Source organism: Camarhynchus parvulus, chromosome Z (assembly GCF_901933205.1).
Source record: "Camarhynchus parvulus chromosome Z, STF_HiC, whole genome shotgun sequence".
In the NCBI taxonomy this organism is placed as follows: Eukaryota; Metazoa; Chordata; class Aves; order Passeriformes; family Thraupidae; genus Camarhynchus; species Camarhynchus parvulus.
The window spans coordinates 14,362,893-14,384,948 of NC_044601.1; the positions used below are offsets into that span (position 1 = coordinate 14,362,893).

The 22,056-nt window shown below is 38.6% G+C and overlaps 1 protein-coding gene across 1 annotated transcript; it reads left to right on the top strand.

Moving 5' to 3' along the window:
* Nucleotides 1-3,017: 3,017 nt before the first annotated feature.
* CAAP1 (caspase activity and apoptosis inhibitor 1) lies at nt 3,018-21,779 on the top strand. Its single transcript, XM_030968930.1, has 6 exons — nt 3,018-3,183; nt 4,207-4,407; nt 5,907-5,991; nt 6,594-6,669; nt 14,331-14,404; nt 19,429-21,779. The coding sequence occupies exons 1-6, from the start codon at nt 3,052-3,054 to the stop codon at nt 19,770-19,772; spliced, it is 912 nt and encodes a 303-aa protein (XP_030824790.1). The 5' UTR covers nt 3,018-3,051; the 3' UTR covers nt 19,773-21,779.
* The last annotated feature ends 277 nt before the right edge of the window (nt 21,780-22,056 follow it).

A 22,056-nucleotide genomic window follows, 5' to 3' on the forward strand; every position in this document is an offset into this window, starting at 1 on the left:
ATGTCAGCATCCACATGCATAAACACATAAATGCATGTAAGAGTACTGCACAATCTGCTGCTGGGACCAATAAGAGCAATGCCTTAGACATGTCAGTAGGATGAAATTACTGTTGCAGTGAAAGAATGTTATATCTGTAGTGGGAAATGTGCCAGACATGAGGTCCCAGGGTACAATTGAAAAATTTTGAGACCAGAGGCCATTGAAAATAAGTATGTGCCTGACACACAACTGGGAGCTGGCTTACTGTCTACAGTAGTACATTTTGAATAAGTTGATCTGCGTGCTAAGGGCTCCCGATTTCATTTATCAGGGGAATAGTTGAAATATGTTTGAAAGATTTCAAGAACCCCTTGAAGAGAAGCTGTGTCTTCTGCTAAGAATTCAAAGTCTCTCAGTAGATGACACAATTATTTTGTCATCTTTTTCTGAAATAGGAAGATTTTAGAAAGAATAGCCAACAGCACACAGTAGCATCTCACATTAAAGCATTGCTGTTAGGCATGGCTTGGGTTTTATGGAGTGGAAAAACTTGGGATCTACTTAGGCCAAAGCTCAGGACAAGTATAAAATGCCTTCCTAAGGAACTAAATAAGGAGTCAAAGCAGACTTAATGTCAGCACCAACTGCTGGACTTTCCAAGATAGAAGAAGACTACAGTAACACAAATCGATCACAAGGTTTCTTTAATGTGTGTTACTATGATGCACCTTGCTCCTATCAGGACCAAGCAATGTTAATTACTCAGTCATGTTCAGGCTACAGCCAGAAATAGACTAACTTCAGTCTCCAAACCTATTTCATTAAAAGCAGTGTACACTGAGCTGTACATTCATGAATAATTGGATGCACTGACTTTTATATAATGTAACATGCTATAATAATCTACAGGAGGAGTCTTACCATAGATCAGTATTACAGAGGCAACTCCAAATGCTTTAGGAAATGTAATAGCCTGCTGGTTTCAATTGTGTGAAGTATTTTGCTTAAAAATACTTAGTTAAGCTTAGCTGAATGCAATCCATTACTGTATACTGTGATCACTTGCCTCTTTTTGTCACTTCCTACTTAAAGCATCAACAAATCCAAAGTCTAGGAACAGTAGATGTTTCCCATCTTTTCAAAATGTGTACTAATTAGACTGAAATTAAATGTTTGGCAACAAGGTTCCCTATGCAGCTGTTGTGAGCCTGAAAAGTCTCTGGGTATTTTCAGATGTCCTATTCTTACAGTGGTTTTTTGATGCTTATTCACTGTAGAGATTGAGGTTTCAAATTTGGTAGGAAATTTTGTTTCTAGACTTCCCAGTTGCAAAAATAAATTTGCAATGTTCATGACACCACTGTTGGTCCGTACAAAACACGTTAAAAAATAGTTTAAAGTATGAACTACCCCTTTTTGACAGCAGAATTTGAAGCCTGTGAGCACATAAATTTGAATATTGTTACAAATCTTTTAATCAACAGCCCAGTTAGCTTCTGTATTCTGTATTGTACATTGATTTAAAACACAGTTTGCATGCCGAAGCATACACTGCTAAACTTTTTGTTTTTCTTACAGTTGCTCAAGTATCCCATTTTCATCCCAAACTTAGACCACTCCTCAGTGTTTCCTAATTACATTACCTCTGCCACCTTCAGTGTATGCTGAGGCTGTTATTCGCTGATGATAAATATGAACATCTATTCCCACAATCCAGGTAATTTTAACAACGTAGGCTAATCAGGATTAACTCTGATACTAATCTGCCTCTGCAGGGACTCAGGCTTGCTGAAAAAAGAAGTGATGGTACTTAGTAAATTCTAACCCTTTTGGAAGCAGTGTCAGCCCATGCAAATATGTATCATTTGCCCACAGCAGTTTTGATGCCACTAGTTTTGTACAACTTGCATTCAGCAGACCTGTGCCTAAATAGGCCAGTACCTCCCATTTGAAGATCCAACCCAATATGGACAAACTGGATGGCAACATGTTTGAACCTGGGAAAGAAAGCAGACAAAAAAGAACAGACATTCAGTTGTGTTAAATAAAGAAGAAAATTATTACGTATCTTTGCACAGTAAAGGAGATTTTTAATACAAACACTCTCTGCATTAGTTTGGACATTTGTCTTCCCTAGTCTTTAATTTTGACTAACTTTGGGATAATGGACTGAGTTCCCTCTGTAACCTTATTGGTGGCAGAAAGCTGATCAGCGTGTTAGTGAATTGTACAAAGCAGCCACCCGCCTTAAACAGGCTTCTCTGCTGCAATTCCCAATTGTTTGCATCCCATGAAAATACTTCTCCAGTATTCATTAAGTATCTTGGAAAGAGTTATTATTGTTCCAAAGTTATTGGCAATGCAAAACAGCTGCCCAGGGAGGAGTTTGTGGGTCCTTGCAGCATTGAAACAGGTTGAAAGTCAGGGAAAAGGTCAGAATTAAATAGTAGTTACAGAGGATAGAACTGTGGAATCATCGTAGAATCATCCATGTTGGAAGAGAACTGTAAGTAATCATCAAGTCCACCATTCACCCAGCATTATCACTGTAACCACTGAACCATTAAACCACACCACCAGCACCAGATCCAGACATGTCTTGAACACCTCCAGGAACTCTACCATCAGGGACACTTATTCCAATGTCTGATCACCCTGACAGCGATAATCTTTTTTCCTAATATCTAATCTGAATCTCCCGTGTCTCAAATTAAGGCCATTTCCTCTTGTCCTCTCACTGCAGGCACGGCAGGAGAATCTCCTTTGAGGGAGTCCTAGAGAGCAATGGGGTCAACCCTGAACCTCCTTTTCTGTACACTAAATAACCCCAGCTCCTGGTCAGATGTGTTTTCTAGGCCCTAGATCATCGATATTTATGTAAAGAGGTGCGTGCCCACGCATGGCTGCAGTTTTTCTCTGGCCTCGCTCTCCCCTAGCCACCCTCCGTACACTCACAGCCCCTCCATCTCGCCTCTCGCGGCCCCGGAGCCGCGGCACGGGGCCGGCAGGGGGCGCTGCGCGCGAGTCCCGCCGGAAGCGGCGCTGGCGCGGTGTCCGCGCGGCGCGGCCATGCCGGGCAGGAAGTCTTCCAAGGAGAAGAAGCGGCGCCGCTCGCGTTCATGCTGCCCGGAGGGAGCCCCGGGGCCGAACGGCAGCGACAGGAAGCGGCGGAGCACCGAGTCCAGCCACGGTGCCCTGGAGGTAGCGCGGGCGGAGTCGCGGGGTCTGGCCGGTGCCGTGCCGCCTCTGCCTTCCCAGGCGCGTCCCGGTCCCGCGTCCTGGCGGCAGAGGCCTGGCCGTGGTCCCTGCCGGGGCTGGCTGCGGGAAGGGCCAGGCTCAGTCGCGCTGGTCGGTGTGCGGCTGCAGGGTGGGCGGCGCGAAGATGGGCAGCCCAGGCACAGGCAGCGGCGGGGGCCGGCCGAGCCGTGGCGCGCGTCCCGGGAACGCCGGTCTGTGCTTCCCAGGTGTGAGGGTGTGGCGTACAAGGTCCGTTAGCGCCCGTCGTGGTTTTCGCACTTCTGCCCTTGCGAGTCTTCCCAAGGATGTGTTGGTGTGCAAAAAATGGTTGTGACATGCACGCCTAAGTGAATTCTGAGGCTAACAAATATATTCCTGACTGGTCGTTTGTTTTTTCGGTTTTTTTTTTTTTGGTCTTTTTTGGGGTTTTTTTGTTTGGTTGAGTTTTAGTTTTTTTGGGTTTTTGTTTTTGTTTGGGTTTTTGATTGTTTGTTTTAATTAGTTTTTTCTATTTTAGAGGTCCTCCGCTGATGTATGGAGGGTTTATTTTCTAATACAAAGCCCATTTTAATTCTGTGAAGACTGCCATACGGGGGATTGTATGCCAGTCTTAGCAGGGTAGCTGTAAATGATGAGCTTTATGATTTAACTGCCCAGCTAATCAGATGGATTTCTTCTGCATTAAAGCATGCTTTCATGTGTAAGCACCAGCTAAGTGTTTGCAGATAGTATTTCCCAGTTAATATTTAGGAGTAGTTTTCACTTCATGGAGGTTTAAACAATTTTCCTGGCACAATAATGTTTTCAGTAGTAAAATACATAAACTTCTCTAATGCAGTTACCTTGCAATATGAAACACTGGAACTTGAGAAACCCATGTTAAGATGTACCTTGCCTTTATGAAGGGAATATTATTGCAAGCACAGGTAAAGCTGTAATTTTCTCTCTTCTCTAATTCACTAGAAAATGTGCCTTCTTTGATTTTAGGAAACAAAATGCAATGTACTCTCTGGAGAAAAAGTGGAAGAAGCTGAACAACCCAGTGATATAGAAGAAGGAGGATTAGATCTCACTGTGTCACTCAAACCTGTCAGTTTCTACATTGGGGACAAAAAGGAAATGCTTCAACAGTGTTTCTGTGTCATAGGGGAGAAGAAACTACAGAAGATGCTGCCTGATACTTTAAAGGTACCGAAGTACACTTACCATTTATATATTTACCATGATCTTGAATGCTTGTGTGACAAAAAATACTTATTTCTCAAGCCTAGTGCATTTACATTTTAAAAGCTGCCTGTATATTTCTCTCAACTGAAGAAGTTTCTACGAAGTCAAGTACTCTTCTTAAGTAGTCTCCCAGTCATGTGTCTGGAAGTGAGACTTCTTAAAGATTTGCTGTTGTTATTCCAGGTTACTACTTTTGCTACTGCTCAACCATTTCTGAACTTCAGGTTTACCTTTAGATTTTCGTGGTTATGAGGAGTAAATACAGTAGTGTTGTTCACTAACTAATATGCTGATTTGTAAATAAAATACTGATTTCTGCTTGTGGCAACTGATTTTCTTTGTATGGTATTAAAGCAATGTCTGAGATAAGAAAATAAAGCCCATTCTTCATAAACAACTTCTGAAGCTGTAACTCCTGTGGACTAAAGGTGGAGTTTTACTGGCTTGGATCATACACTTTTTGAATCTTGTGAACGATAGGACTTAAAATAAATTAGGCTAGCAGCCTGTACAGAAGGAGGCTGCAAGTGAAATGTCATCTGTGTAATGCTTGTTAGTAGTTGTAAATTTTTTATCTCAAATTTTTATCTTAATGACTTGTATTATTAATAATATAAGTGAGACAGGACTTAGTTTTAAACATATGGCAAGTTGCACATAGGCTCATCCATTTCTTGTCTCTGGCAGTAGAAGAAGAAGTTGAGAATCTGGAAGGAAAGACATTGCTGAGTTTGTAGGGAAATTGCCTCATAGTGTAGAACCAAACTTAAAATATGATTGAGAGTGTTACAACCTGTTTAGCAGCTCCTAATTTTGGTACTTGTACATGGTATCATAGCTCATTTGAAAATGAGAAATTCCCAAATGTCACCAGGAGGTATGAGATTTGAAAGTAACTGGAATACCAGTAAAATCTGTGGCAGTGTATGGTATGCACCAAGCATGAGAAATTAATCACAGTTTACATACTTCCTTTATTTTCTGTGTTGTGATTTGCATCTGTTGGTCTGTCATCAATAGCATTATTTTCTCCAGTTTGTGGACTTGCACTCAACAGTTGCCTCTGGTCTTTGCAAGCTTAATTACATAGCCCAGCTTCCCCCTAGTGATGGAAAACTAGGAATAACCAGGTCTGCAATTGTTTGCGGTTCCATGCTTCACACATATGTTCTGGTGTTTCTGGTGCTCAGTATTGTAGCTGCAGTAAAGACTCCAAGCCATAGGTCAGGTAACTGATAGAGTGTGTATTGCTTAATTTTTCAGATGAAACCCACACATATGCTATTCTTGTTATAACTGAAATGCCTGGTTTTCTACAGCAGTTGCATCAATGCAGATCAGAATATGGGAGAGGCTTTAATCCAAGTTAACTCTTCATTACAGTTAGATATTACATCTTTTAATTACTCTCTTCTCAGAAATTTTTAGTAGCTTGTGGTTTGTCTTATCTGTCTTCTTAGAACTGTTCCATGGATGAAATCAAAAGACTTTGCATGGAGCAGTTGGAGCTGTTATCGGAAAAAAAACTGTTGAAGATACTTGAAGGTATGAATGAAACTTTAAAACTCCACTGTATACCAGAAAATAGTCTGCCTCAACCTAATTGGCACGCTTTTTAGCTACTTAAATATGTATGTATATATACAGACACACACTAGTAAGTATATATTAGTGTGTACATAATCGCTCAGTTCCACCAAGTCACTCAGCTCAGGTACTTTGGTTAAGGATATGTCATTCCAGCTTTTCACAGCTTTATTAAACTTGCACGTGGAGTTTAAGGAATATAGAACTTATTTGTAAACATATTGCTGTCTTGTCAATGAAGAAAAGCTCTTCGAGTCTGAGTGCTCCAGAGTATCTTGCTGTTAATTCTGTACTTTATTTTTAGCACCCACAGTATTGTACTAATCAGAGTAGCTAATCAGATTTTTTGTAATCCAGTATAAATGTATGCAAAGCCAACAGAAAACTCCCAAATAAGGGTTTTGGTTTTGACTAAGTCTAATTTTAGAACTTCTGCTTTAACTGGGAAAAATCCTCTTCTGCTGACTGTAATAGAGTTAATAATTAAAAGTAAACCTAAGTATGTATTATTAATTATATCACTTTCCTAAATTTTCATGTTTGGAACTGTGTATATCTAGGCAAGATTGGAGCTGATTCTGATACTGACGAGGAGGCAGATGGAGGAGACAAGACTGGAGGTGATTCAGTCAGTCAGTGAGTAAAAGATAAAACACTTAAACTTAATTTCAGGAGACTGAACAATTCAGACATTTTTCATGAGAAATGATCAAATATATAATTGAAAGACCCAGTTGCTATATCCTGAATTAATTACTCTGAATGACAATGAACTGTGGCTACTAGCAAGCCCTAAACTTACAGACATGATTTTTTCACTTTGTGACATAAAGTGTGTCTTGAGCACATAACTGGGTTCATAGTGGCATACCAACTATCATCTGAGTTGTGGTAATTAAACTTTCATACTTGTGTCCTGCAACAGAAGTGGTGTGATTTAGGTTGTCTTTTTGTGAGCTAAAGCAGTAAACCCCTCCCACTTAGGTCAGTGAATTGTTTAAGTGTACTTTCAGTTCAGCTGAGATTTTTCCCTTCTCTTTCACCTTTTCATTCTGGTCCTTCATTCCTGCCCCAGTTGAAGCAGCACTGGCACTCACCTGTTCAATGCACTCTGTATAAGGAGTGCTACAGAATGTAGAGTTTCAAGAACAGATACTTCTAGTCTCTTGCTCTTATCTTGGCATCTGGCAGTTTTGTAAAAGACAGCACTTCTTAACCTTTTCTTAAAATGCTTCTCTGTTTTTTAAAGACCGTTTCTTTGTCAGGAGTTCACCTGTTTGATAGTTTCTATGGAAGTATTAAAGGGAAAAGGAAAGTTACTCATTATCATGCACAATGCATCAAATTTAGGGAGGCTAACTTGTTTCTAGAAGACTAGTAAGCTTTTATGTTTTCAGTACTGACCTGATTACATGTGGTCCGGAGATTCAGGACACACTTAGTAAACCTCTGAGACAGTACAAGACAATGCAGCAGAGATGGGCAGATTAAAGTAACCTCCTGGTTACTTTATTTATTGGTTACTTTTTTTATTGGTTTGGTTAGTTTATCTAAACCTCCTAAATAAGAACAAATGGATGGGAAAGGTAGTAACACTAATTCAACTTCCACCTTCTGGTCAGTATTTTTCTTTAGCAGAGACCTAATTTCTGATCCCATCTTTGATTCAGAACAAGCTATGAAGTTATCACAAAATTTTCTTTGATGACTTCTCATCATACAAATATACTAGGAACTGGAGTGAATACAAATTATGTTTCATTCTTTTCCTTGTGATACAGTTTTAATACCCTTTGACACTGTTTCTTCTAAAGTTCCATTTGGAGCCCATTGTTAATGTATCCTGCTGTGCTATTTGTTGCCTACCTGATCTGTGAACAGGGTTGTCACTAGTCAGTTTTAAAAACTAATTTTCTTATTTTGGACATTGCCCTCTGCTGGCGGTTTGGAAAAGCAGATAGAAAAATTACTAAATATAATAAAATATTAAATATACTAAATATTGGGTCTCTTTATGTAGTCTAGTGGTCTCTATGTGGAATAGTCTCTGTAAAGTGATTGATAATTTGCCAGTGAAGTTCTAAATAGAATCAGAAGACACACTTGCTTGCTAAATAAGCCATAAAAAACACCCAAGGTTTTTGATTCCCTAAGACATTTTGTGTTGTTTTGGGTTTTTGTTTAAGGCCTAACTCACAAGCTATTTACTACGGCAAAATATGTTAAATGTTCTTTATCTCCAAGATGTATGGCAGGAGTAGTGCTGCTGGATTTCAGTAAGGTTGTTCTGTGTCTTTAAGATGTTTCAAAGCTACTGTTGAGACATGTATTTATGATCCTTTGATAGTGTAGACTGTGTAAATTATTTCTTATATGGAAATTATTTGAGCTCGTAAAAATCTAAAAAGAGGAAATTAATGAATAAAACTATCAAATAAGAAAAATCAGAATTTACCAGTTTTTAGCTAGTGGATATCGAAGACACTTACCCTGTTTTCCCGTGCCAGTTGGGAAGGTTTCAGTAGCTGGTAGTAAATCAAGAAGAAATTGTGTTTCAAAAAGGTAAACGAAACTGAGAGATGTTGTTCATAGTTGTAGAGCAAATTGCTTCCTGTGACAAACAGTGATTGAGGTGTCCCTTGTTCTTGTATCTGTATCCTGATAGTTTAGGGTTTCAGACCCCTCCAAGCTGGGCAGGCAAGTTTTAGGAATTAGGGATTTTCTTCTCCCTTTCAAAATTATCATTCTGCATCAGTGGGTGCTGTCTGAGTACCTTGGCTCCACGGTTCAGCTGTGTGGTGGCATTAACAAAAAGAAAACAAAACAGAAAAACTGTTTGGAGGATAGAAAAATAAAGAGATAGGAGAAAATGAGAAGAATTAAGATTTTATGTTAATCTTGAAGTTCAGTGCTCAGTAAGTAGACCAATATGATGCTTTTACAATGGTAAACAATCACAAGCACTTTTTACTAAGTAGTCTAATCTTTGGGCCTTGGGTCAGCTTCTTTATAACCTGTGTGTAAATAATTATAAATGCAAGTTTTCAAAACTTCAGAAAACTGTGTTTCAGCAACAAGTCAGCCACTAGAGAGGCTTAGGGTGCATATGTGAAAAAATATTGAAAACTGCATTGCTAAGACAAGCAAGCATTGTTTGTGATCATTAATTATACTTCTCTTCTGGATTTAAGTAGGTAAATTTGTTTGCCCTGGGAATAGAAAAGACTTTTCATAACAAAAAAGGCAGTTTCTCTATTTATATAATCACTGTTAGTTCTTCCTAGGTTATCTTCATTGCATGTGGCTTTCATATAAACTACTTCTTTTTCCTGCATTCTATTATAACTTACTTGTTTTAAATCTGACTTGTATTAGTTTTTACATGGAAATGTGAATGTGGAAAGGGAAAAAGTGAATAGCAAGTAGTACTCTAATCAAAAGTGTTTTAACTGATTGGAAACATCCATTTGTTTCTTTCATTATTGTCCTTTGAAAAAAATAAATTCAACAAACATATCTTTAGCCATCTGCATGTATCAACTGAAATTCAGAATGCTTGAATCAATACATGTAGAGAAATTTAAAATGAAATAAGCAAATGACTCTCCGTCTCTAAAGAGCTGTTTCTTGTCTGAACGAGCTAAAAGTAGCAGGAATTTAGGGAAGTTTCTCTAGTTACAGGAAATTTGCAAAATTCAGATATTTATGTGAAGCTTTTAGATGGTATTGCATCTAATTGTAAATTGAATCTTCCTTTTTTGGTTTTTGCACATATCCTGATTCTGTTACTAGAAGTGGAAGTCCTGAGGCTTTTCTTGAATTTCAACTATGTAAATGCTTCACATGCTTACATTAGCATGTAAAATATTTGCTCTTCTATCACCAGCTTATGCTGTGTGAAGCATTAGAAATCCGGCAATAACCATGCAGAAGAACTGAAGAAGCAGGACCTATATTTACTAGTAACTGGAACATGCTGTTGCAATAGATAAATTTTGTTATTTGTTGGCTTTGTATAGGTTTTTGAATATGCAATTCTCAGATTTTTGTTGCTGTTTCTGTGTTATTGTCTGAAATGGAATACTGTTAAAACAAGAGAATTACTGTATATGAAGCTTCCAACTAAACATCAGGTATTTAATTGACAGGAGTCAGATAATGTCTTGCAAAAACCAAGTAGGTATTCTTCATCTTGTTCAAGAAGTGTTAGCATGTTTTTGAGCTGTTTCTTTTCTTTTACCTGAATTGACTCTTCAAATATCCTCCAGCAGAACAAGTGAAAGTAAGTTACATGCTGTATTAGTAAAACATTAAAAGAACAAGCATTCTAATAGCATTATAATGATCAATGTTCATATGTGTCTGAGTAAATGATCTTTTGCCTTCAAAATCATATTTGGCTTATTTTTTCACTGAGTGAAAATTTGCAGTTTAATATTTGCTCTTTCAAGAATTTACAGGTATTTTACTACTTTGCAGTCAAAAGTGCAGTTTTTGCTTGTTTTCTTTTGGAAAGGTTAGCAGTTAAAAGTTTTGTCTTGTTATGATGTGTTGTGCTCCTGGCTGCTGGGCTGTTCACAAGCATGCATTTACCATCTGATAATTACCCAGCCCTGCAAGACAATTTTTCAGCATTTGGAATCACTGTAACAACCAGCTACATGAGTCACTGAACAGATACATCAGCATTTGGCTAATTTGCTTCACTGCCTTCTGTTCTTATGGTGTCCTGAAACATCACCTGTAACAGGACTGATGGACTTTGCATAGCTCATTAAACTATTTTATTAACACCTGTCTTTTGAGATACCTTTCTTTGAGAAGCACTACTTCATAAGAACTTTTTTCCCTTTTGTTTTTTTAACTTGCTACTTAAAGCGTGTTAAAAAAAACTGTCCTTGGAACAAAAATTTGCAGGAATCTTTCAAGGACTTGGGACTTCTGGAAATGATTTTTATGCCTGGAACTGAGTGCAAAGGCAAATTTTAATTCAGGAAGGTACATTATGTCAAAAATAAGAGGTCCCAATCTCAAGTCTCACTGGAGATTCAGGTGAGTAATACTTTGCCTTCTGGTCTCCAACCCCAGTGACCACTGAAACCTGGTATCCCTGCCACCAGTATTGGAGAGCTACTGTCAATCCTTAGCCATCTGCTCCTCTGCCAGTACTCATTTCCTAACCTTTGCTGTGTTTTTACCCAGCTTTGGATAACCTATTGGAATTGGGTACCAAATCACCTTCAAACCCAGATGCGTTGAGAGCTCTACAAATTCCTGTAGCAAATCGTGTACAGAAACCATTTGTGTGAGCCCAGTTAGGGATTACACTAGTGTGGCACATGACAACATGAAATGCATGCTCTATGTAAAATGAGGTAAATTTAAATTTACAACATTTGCTTTCAGCAAACTGCTGAAAGTTAGCTTCTTTCTGCTGAAAAGATCATACTGTGAAAGTGTTGTTCTGTTTAAAATAATAATTTAAATGTGCTGAGTTTATTGCTTGGAAGATTGACTTTGGACTTAACTGTCATCTTGAGGGAGAAATATAAAGGTTGGCAAAAGGGTGACACTCTAAATTACTATTGTCACTTACCAGCACAGCATGAAAAAAGAGAGTATCAAGTGTGGATAATGTCCCTTAATTTTAGAACAACGTATCTTCTGCTCCCATTGTTTGAAGACCCCCCTTTCTTAAATGTATACCACAGTACAGATAATTAGGGAAAAAATATTTTTCACTAGCAGACACATAAAACAAGGCTAACAAGTTAAAAGTCAAACTGAGCAATGAACTTAAGATGCATTTGTTGGGCCAGTAGATGGTGCAAAATGCTTGCCTACGAAGCAAAGTTGTGAAGGTTCAGCAGCAATGCAGTCCAATCCAATCAATTCTGAGAGAGTGCTGTAAAAGTACTTCCATGTTGTAAAAATTCTTTTGCTGACAGTAGGTAGTCTCTAAATGAATATGGGTTAGCTGTAATTATTGTTAAAGTCAAAGCATCAGGAAGAAACTTTACAAGTTTCAATGTGTGTTTTTTTTTAAAGTTGGTAATTTCTTTTTATACAACTATTAAAATGGTTGTGGATAATTTCACAGACAATGTGTGAACTATAGTGGTCACTTTGTTTTCTCTGAAAGAGATGATTACAGTTCTTCATCAGACATCAAGGTGATACCAGAGTTCTGAAATCTACTGTCTGAATACTACTGGTGCAAGATCAGGCTTTTTAAAGTGACAGTTTGCTGTCTAGTGCAGACATGACTACTGAGTTCTGAATGGTGAAGTATGTGTGTGAAAGAGGATGGGACAGGAGCAGCCAAAGCTGCTTCCACTCTTAGTGATGATCAGGGTATATCACAACCTAATTTTGGTCAAGAGTTAAATATCTAGATACTAGATATAGCAAATTGTTAGGAGTTGCTTAAAAAAAAAAGCTAAAAACCAAGTGGTTCCATCCACATCTGCTGACCAGTAACTGGTCTGAAATCCACATCTCTCCCTGCCTGCTGACACAGAAGCTCACAAGGTTTGTATCCTTGTTGCTGTTGCTGCTCAGACCTCCTTGTGCATGCAGGCCTCTCTGATGGCAGGTGTAGGCCTGTGATTGTCGCCAGTAGCTGATGCTGTTCATCTCTGGGGTATCTAGTGCTCTATTATCATCCCTCAGCTTGCCTACTTGCAGAACCTAGTCTATTTTTGGAATTTTACCTCTGATTTTACAGTCAGTTTGATACCTTAGTCTCAGATCTTGCATCTTGCTTCTTGTCTAGACTAGCTTGAGGTTTGCTAGTGAATTACAAGCATCTATTTACAGCTGCATGACACTGAAAATCCTGGAGAAGGTGTACATTTTTCATTCTGTCTGATTTCTGGCAGCACAGTCCTGTAGGCCATTCTGACCTGTGGTCCTCTTTGCAGTTGCTGGTTGCAGTTGCCTACACATGTGTAGGCATATTTAGATTATTCTTATCTTGCTTGGAAAAGGAGTTAGTGTAGCCATGTGGCTCAATAAATAAGCAAAACAGGCTGACGTTCACATCCAGGCCTTTGCTAGGCAAATGTATTGACCTGTTTATTGTCCATAAAGAGTTATTGCATGATACTTTACACAATTATGTTCCAATGGCTAAAAAAAGTGGGGGAAAAGAGGAGAGTCTGTTGATGTAGCCTTTGCCACTTCAGAAAAGGAAATAGAAATAAAAATGACTGCCTCTCATCTCAGACCATGTTTTATAGAAATACTATGGTGTTGTTCCTCCTGATAAAACCATTGGGCATATGGAAAAAAAAAACAACTTGTGAAACATGAGGAAAATAGACATGTGTTCACTTTCAGGAAAGCCCTAAAGGCCATTACTGAGAAACAAGTTGTTAGTCATTATATTTACATCTGTGACACCAGAATACAGCTTCCTTTTTATACTGTTGTTAGGTTCCCATGGCCAGGAGAGCTGCATTGATTCCATATTAATACAGATTAAGCCACTGACATGCTAACTTTAGTTTAGAAATTTGGCAATTCTGTTGTCAAAGTGCTCTCTGGATGTGGCAACTGAACTCTTCCTGTGATTCTGGATTGTTCTACCTGTGCCCTTCCTGCGTGTTTTCACAGTTTGTGTAACTAGTATGTGTGAAGTACATGAAAGACATTAACCTTTCACTGAAGTGTCTCTTTCTTACACTTGTGTAAAGAGTTGAAACCCTAGACATCAAGGGTTGAAGTCTTTAAGTAGGAGAAATAGAGAAATGCAGGTACTGAATGCACTGTAATAGCTGAGTTGTAAACAGTTTCCGTCTAAAAGGTATCCCTTTGTGAAACAGGAAGATTCTGGTTTAGGAGAGGTTGATGATGGTCTAATGATAATTTCACGAGAATAATTTTTTACTTTCGAAATAAGACAGTAAATAGTATTTGAATGCAGCAGAAATTGTAGTTTTCCCAAACAATTTAATTACATGACAGTTTATTTTGAGTTTTACAGAAAAGCTCCTAATATGAGGAGCTTTTCCTTTATAACTGCTCAGCTGTGGTTCCTCAGTTATAGCCGTTGAGGATTGTTACTTTAAAAGGCAAGGATGCAGTGGAAATAATTGCTTTATCCTTGTGTATCACAAGGCAAAATAAAAAAAGTTTATTTTTGAGTGCTCACATTAGCTCTCTGTATTCCTTCTGTCCTTATTCCTACTGTAGCTGGCTTATTGGCCTACCACCTGATAATTTTTTAGTTTCTAAAAAATGTTCTGTTAGATGTTAAATTATGGTAATTAAAATGCGTTCTTAATTGTTTCCAGACAGGACAACAGTATAGACTCAACTTCTTCTCTGAGAGAAGACAGCAAGCTGGAAGGTCAGGAATCAAAGCAAGGTATGTTGTAGAGAAAGCTGAAATTTTGTGTTCTCAGTGCTGGCCAGTGACTAATTCCAAGTAGCTGACTGCTCTCTTGTGAACAGAGAATGAACGTACATTGGGAAAGAGTATTTTGTTTTGTGTACTTTTTCTTCTTAAATGCAAAAACATAGCTTGTGAGACATTCAAGTACTACAGTGTATGGCAGGTTAGAAAATGCAAAGGCACATAAGTTATTGGTGCACATTTGTGCTTTTTACACAAGAAAACAGTATTTTTAGCCAGCAGTAGTATTTATTTTATTCCAGTCATTAAATCAGCACATATAACAATTGCCCATATTAGTTTGTGCATGAAGCACCAGAACTATAGGTATTTCTGTCTCAGTCTGTTTATTTTCATTTTGACTGGGTCTAAGCAGAAAGATCAGAAATAGCTTTTCCAGTCAAAGAATGTTGAAAATTCTTCTAAGCTACATTTCTTTTTGCAAAGATCTAACTTTATTTGCTTCTCGCAGCTACTATTTCACAATTCAGAATGTTGTCTAAAAGATGTCTCTTGGAATGAGTTTTGAAACGTGTTTCTTTTTTGAATTAGTTAGTGAGAAGAGTTAAATGGGAAAGGAAAGAGTCATACGTAATAAAAGCACCAAAACTCTTAGGTGTGAGTTGCTATGACTGTGGATAATCCTTTAAATGTTGCTTGTTGTACTCTTGGAGGAACCTTAGAACTGACAGATTTCCTGAGATTTCTTCTGCTTCTGTGTTATCAAAAGGAACTGATGGTTACTGCAAGTGATATCATTGTTGTTTTTTATGACTTAATCAACCAGAGCTTCCTGATTGCTTTGGGCTATAACAGTGGCTCCTCTCAAGATGTTAGCTTTTAAGAACTTTTGAGAATATTGTATAGATTAGAAAGGGTAACTCCAGTCATTCTCCTTTACTGGAGCCTGAGAAGCTGTGGGAAAAAGAAGAGAGAATGAGAGAATAAGCAAAAGTGGATAAAATTAAAATTTAAAAATGGAATTAAGTGTGCTGAAATGAATTTTGCAACTGTAGATGAAGAAAAAAGTAAAAGTTACCAAAATGAAAAAGATAATGAGAAATGCCAGCCATGATCCTTATTACTGTAAAAACACAGGAGCAAAAGAGAGAAATAAAGCCTGTTAGCTCATTAATAATCTGTAGGCCAAAAAGCCCGAATGAATGCTGAATTCCACAGTTATGGAGGTTCCAATTTCTAAATAGAACCCTGGGTAGTTCTGCCCAGCTTCTCTAGCATAGACATGAATGACTTAATATTTTGTTCCTTCTTAATGTGACCAATTGATTCCAAAAGGAATCCTATGGTGGGCTGACCCAGTAGGCACCTACTAACCCGTCAGTCGCTCGTCCCCCAGTGGGATAAAGGTGACAGTCAGCAAAACAAAATGAGGACAACTTAGGAGTCAATATAAAGACTCATCAGTAAGTGAAGCAGGAGCTGTACATTGAAACAAAGCAAAAATCAGAGACTTAGTTACAAGCTCCCATTGGCAGCCAGATTTTTAGCCACTTCCTGGAACGCAGACAGAGAAGAAAACTGTCCCATGTAACATGCATGACAGTTACTTGGGAAGGCAGATGCCAGTGCTGTATGGTGGAGCATATCCCTTAGGTCAGTTTGGCCCAGCTGTCCTGGCTCTGCATCCCTCCCAGCCTCCCAGTTTACTCTCTGTGGGGTCAGAGTGAGAAACAGAGAAAGCCCTGAGGCTATTCAAGCACTCTTCAGCAGTAGCAAACCGGCGTGTTATCAACATGCTTCAGGAACAAATCCAGAAGCAGCATCATGTGCTCTGCTGTGAAGAAAATAACTCCATCCCAGCCAGACTCTGTACAGGTCAGTTTGACTTTGGCAGTATATTAGGATGGTCAGGCTCAGATGTTAAGTTTCAGGCTTTGAACTGTGATCCTGTAATGCAGCTGATTTTTTGATCCATGGGAATGCTGCTTGGTTGACCAGCATGTTAAGTAAACACTCACTGATACTGTGAAGAAAGACAGTTTCTTAATCCTGTTGTTTCCTATTCTGATCTTTCACACACATGGTAGCTTGCAAGGTAAAGTTAAAAAGATACTGTTCAAAGATGACTAAATGGTATGGGAAGTAGGGGAAACTGCATATGAAAATGAGATATTAATCTTGAAGTTACTGTCACAGTAGGAACAGGCCAAGATTACTTAGGATCAGAGAAGACCTTTGTATGTTCATCTTATGAGTAGTTTTCATACACACTGCTACTGCTGTGAGGAGAATTTTTTGTAGCCTTGTTTATTTTTTAGGCTTTCAGATTATATTATTTCAAAATTGTGATTTATCTTGCCTTAAAAAAAAAGGTGAAAAGTGATCTGTAAACTTCTTTTGTATGTCTTAACATATATTTTCGTGAGCTGAATTTGCTTTCCTGATAGCCTTGTTGGGAATTTTTGAGGTGCCACATACCTTAGCTGTGTGACTGTATTCTCAGAGTGAGTGTGCAGAATTCTTAAATCTGAACTTAAATGCTGTGATGATCACAGCCTGATACAGAGTGATTGTAACTTGAATTGTGTCCTATAATACAAAAAATTTTCAATGCTAAATCAACAAGACCCTAATATTTTAAAATATTACTATTGTTCATGAAACAATTCTGAGCTGTTTTGATCTTCCTCTCCTCCCTCCTTTTATTTTTTTAAGTAGAGAAATTTTTAAGTAGAGAAATCGCATTTATAGCTTTTGAAGTCAGTATTGATTCTTTTTCCCACACCCTCAGGATGGGAGGAATATTGTAAACACCAAGAAAAATAGGTTTTTGGGCACTTTCCATATATTAATACCAAGTGCATACAGGTACCATAAAGCATTTAAAATGTTTTTAAAAAAATAATAACATTTTTCTAAAGCCTTTTTTTCCCTGTGCAAGTGGTAAAAATGGTACTACCAAAAGTAATAATTTAATAATAATAACAACTTAAAAATAATAACTTAATTATAAAGTCTGTGTAATCAGTAACGTTATCATCATCTGACTACACACTGTTCATTTTAAGCTGGAACCAATCCTGCTCTTAATTTCCACATTTGCAAAAGCTGTTGAAAGAGTGTGAACTTCCGAGGCCAGTGTGTCAAAAGCAAGTCTTGCTGCAGCTAAATTGGGAGAATGGTTAGTTAGGTTCTGTTAGAGCTTTGCTTTTTATTGAGCTACCTCTTTTAATTATGTTTTTAAAAATACACTCCAACTTTCAGCCACAATTAAAAACCAAAGTCTTAAATTCCTCCATGTTTTTACATGGAGTTAAGTACATCTGGAGGACTAATGATAAATTCTGAGTAGTTGCACTATGGGTTTCTATTAATTTTTAGTCTTGTGTCTGACGTGGTTTGATAGGAAGTAGGTTTTCTGGGATATGCTGTGGTCACACCAGTGGGTGCTCAGATTTTAATATTGGCATCTGGTTTGGCCACTGGGGCATTGGATATGCCTGTGAGAACACAGGGGTTAAAAAGCAGAGCACTCGCGAGAGAAGCTCTCTTGGGTTTCGGGCAGGAAGAGTTCAGGTCTCTCCCCCCGGCCCCCGACCCAGCTGCTGGCTGGGCGGGGGGGAGGGGAAAGCCATGCGGCCTGGAGAGGTGGGCCTGACCCTGAGGGTGGAAGAGAGAGACAGACACCGGGAGCCATCGGGCCCCCTGGAAGACAGAGAGAGAGAGAGCGCCTGGGACTGTTACCTTGAAATCTGATACCATGTGCGGGCGCACAGCCGGGCCTGCAGAGAAGGTGTCTGGCCGCTTGTAGGAGCTTTTAACCCCTTTTTGGACAATGAAAACTTTGCAGAGCATTGACGTTTCCTGGAGGGGAGAGGGAGTGGAGGATGAAGAAGGAAATGTGCAAGTGTGATGAAGGTCTGGGTCAGTGAGAGATGTTGGAAGAATAGAGAAGAGTTTTAGGCTGGAAGAGATGATGGAGTGGCTTTTTTTGCTGAACTCTTTTTGTATAGCCATGGACAGAACCATGTTCCTTGTGACACAGAGACTGCATCCAGGGGGAGGCAATGGCTCAGAACCAAGACAGTTCAGTGTTGAGACCCCTTGGCCCCAGGGCATGACAAAATTTGGGGGGGACAGGTGTCCCAAAGGAGAGACTGTGCCCTTTTTGGAATGGGACAAAGCATCCTTAAAAGACAACCCTAGAAGCAGCTCTGGTCCTTGTGCAGTGGTGAGAGCACTGGACACGAAAGGAAGAGGTCGCTATGGCACAAGAAGGACTCCTCTTGACGAATTGAGAATTGATTATCTACAGGGTGGTGATGGACTGAGAGTCAGCGATTTGGGGGATAGACGTATTGGAAATTTGGTGTGGGGGGGGAGGAGGAAATGTATTTGTAAGGTTTTCATTTTCCCTGTGTGTGTTTCTTTTTACTTATAGTTGTAGTGTAGTTGATAAAGTTTTCTTTTCTTTATTTCTAAGTGGAGACCTGCTTTGCTTACTCCTGGTCACATCCCACAGCAGACACCAGGGAGAATGTATTTTAATGGGGGCACTGGCATTGCACCAGCGTCAAACCATGACAGTGTCTCACTAAAGTTTTACTCCTCTTAAAATACATAACATAGTTGAGTGTAATTTTTGAAGTTGCATTCTGAATATTAGGTTTATTTAAGAGAGAAACGAAAATCAGTTTTGCACTGCAAAAGTTTTCTTCAATATAGAATTTTTTGACAGTTTATTTAGGAAAATAGGTAATGTAACTTCACGGGAGAGAACAAAATTTTCTGGTATTGCTGTATTGATATATTGTGTGTTCTTTTAGAATTGCATAAAGATGCATTAAAACTTGTATAAATTACCTTTAAAAGTTGAAGGAGACAAAGAAGAGGAGTTGGTTATCATATAGATTTTTTTTCTAGATTTTTTTCACTCTCTTAATTTGCAGAGTAACACTTCAAGCAGAAGTGATTTTGTAAGTTGAGGTAAAAGAATTCTGTTAGGCAAATCTGTGATAGTTATGTTTGTGTTACAGGCAAGGGAGAAGATAGTGATGTCCTCAGCATAAATGCAGATGCATATGATAGTGACATAGAAGGCCCATGCAATGAAGAGGATGGTCCCGATGTGCAAGAGAGCACTGTCAGAAGTGGATCTGGCCAGATAGATGACCTTCAGAAGGACATTGAGAAGAGTGTGAATGAGATTCTGGGATTGGCAGAGTCCAGCCCGAAGGAGCCCAAAGCAGCAACCTTAGCTGTTCCTCCATCAGAAGATGTTCAGCCATCAGCCCAACAGCTGGAGCTTCTGGAACTCGAGATGAGGGCCAGAGCTATTAAGGCTCTGATGAAAGCTGGTGATGTAAAGAAACATGCATGAGACTGTTCAGATTTCATTTTCACTATTTGTTTCAAAGAAGGTGATATCTCTTCTCTTCAGTGCTGTGTTTGGGTTGGGTGTGACATTCCTTATTCAAACTGTATTGTGTATCCTGACCTGTGGTTCATTGGTTTTGTTGCCTTTAGTGTGCTGCTTCCATGACATGCACAAACAGTGGTTGATGCTTGTGGGAACTCAGCACATCACTCCGGATGTCCAGAGTCGCTGCAGACCCCCCCCAAGGGGTTCGGAGTTCCTGGCATGGTGCCCGGAACACCTGGTGGCTTGATTTTGATCCTTCTAGTGAATTGCCAACTTGGTATGGGGATTTGAAAATCACACGAGTTTGAATGGTGTATTTACAGAGTGCACACAGGCTGAAAATGTAGATTTTAGGATTTTTGGTATAGGGGTTATGGGGACAAGATGGAGGGATGAGGACATGTCTTGTCCTTCTTCTTTCTTCTTCTTGTTCTCCATTTTCTAGTGTGATGTTGGCACTTGGGGATTGGTTTAGAGTAGAAGTGCATTGTTTAACATAGGTGATAGGTATTGGGAATTAAAGGTAAATATGATGTACGTAGTTTGCAGTATAAAAAAGACGACACCACCTCGGGGGCGGTCAGAGTGCTTGTGGCTGCCTTACTGAACAGATCTCAGCTGGGCAGAGAGAAAACTTTGTAGATAAGAGGTAATAAACAACCCGAAGACCGAACATCGAAGAGTCCTGTCTCATTCTTAAGAGCGCGGTGCCACTTCAGGACCACCCGATGTATCTCGGAGCAGAGATCAAAGCAGCCGACCCGAGAGATGCTTCCCTGAGATGAGATGTCCTTGTGCTGCGTCACTTCCTCAGGGAGTCACACCACATATGGAGCTGTGCCAGTTACCTGGTGCCTTCCAGAAAGGTTGTTGTAGAAACATAGAATCATTGAATGGTTAGAGTAGGAAGAAATTTGAGACTGCTTAATTCTTCTTGGGGCCCATCTCATCATAATATAGGTATTCTAATTACAATGTGATGCTTTCTGTAAAAGCATACTCAGTTTTTAAAATTTGAATTCCTGAAGGGAAGGATTTTTACCTTTCAAATAAACAGTTGAACATGTTATTTTTAGAGTTATGAAAGTGCCTGAAAGAGACAGAGCAGAGTTTATTACACTGCCATGTAGTTTTGTCACTTTTCTCCACTCTTATCTTTTGTATTATAACTGAAGAAAACAGAGTTTCTTCCTAACTGGAAAGCTTTTCTTTTGAATATTTGGCATAATATTTAACAAATCAAACAGTTCAGAAGACCTTGAGCTTTTAACATTCAATTGATGTGGTCATTTCATGTCCCCTGAAAGTAAGAAAATCCACCTAATTTCAGTATGCTTTTTTAGAAAAGGCATTTAATTTATTTGTGAGGTTTTAAAATATAAATTCTATTTTTATCCATTTCAAGGTATTCCTTTATAAATAAATTGAATTTCAGAATTAATTTCGATGCTATAATATCTTACAACAATTATTTTAATTTTTTTTTACAACTAATGCTGGTTAAAATATTTGTGTGTTGGTTTACACATGCAGACCTCAATTTTTTTCTTTAAAGGTATGAAGTTTACAATTGTACTGTTTGTTAAGTAAAATAATGTATTATGTATTTTTGTTCATGATTTTTCCTTGGTTGTTACTTAGAAAGCTGGTTACATGCTTTGCAACAGTAGCAGACATAATTTCCCCTACTATTGTGTAATATTACTGCAAACTTTAGTCTATTCAGATATTATGTCTTGAATTCTTTCAAGGTTTATAATTTTCTTTTTATTCTTCCATTTTATCCCTTTTCTTCCTTCTCCTTATTCCCTTTCTTTTTTACCAGTTTCCTTTTAAACCCTTTTCTGTAGAAAGCTTCTTGTATATTTCTTAAGTATGATTGATTTCCTCTACAACCAAAATTATTGTAAAATGTTAGTGCAGTGTAAATTTGATAATAAACTAAAACATTCATTAAATACAGCTGATAAAATTACAGTGTGCTTCTACTAAGTGATGTCAGTGACCTGGGTAAAGTGCATCTGACTTTAGTGTTATCCACATTGTCAACGTTTTTTCTATTATTTTGTAGCAAATGGAGGTTGTAAGTGAAAATACATACACACAATTCAAAAGGTAACTTTACTGTCTCAAAATCTGTGGGTGTTGTCTTTGGTCAATTCCATTTAGGTGTTTGGTGAATTTGTGTTTTATTAGAGTCCAGAGAAACTAAAGAAGTAATCGGAGAAGGACATCTGGCAAA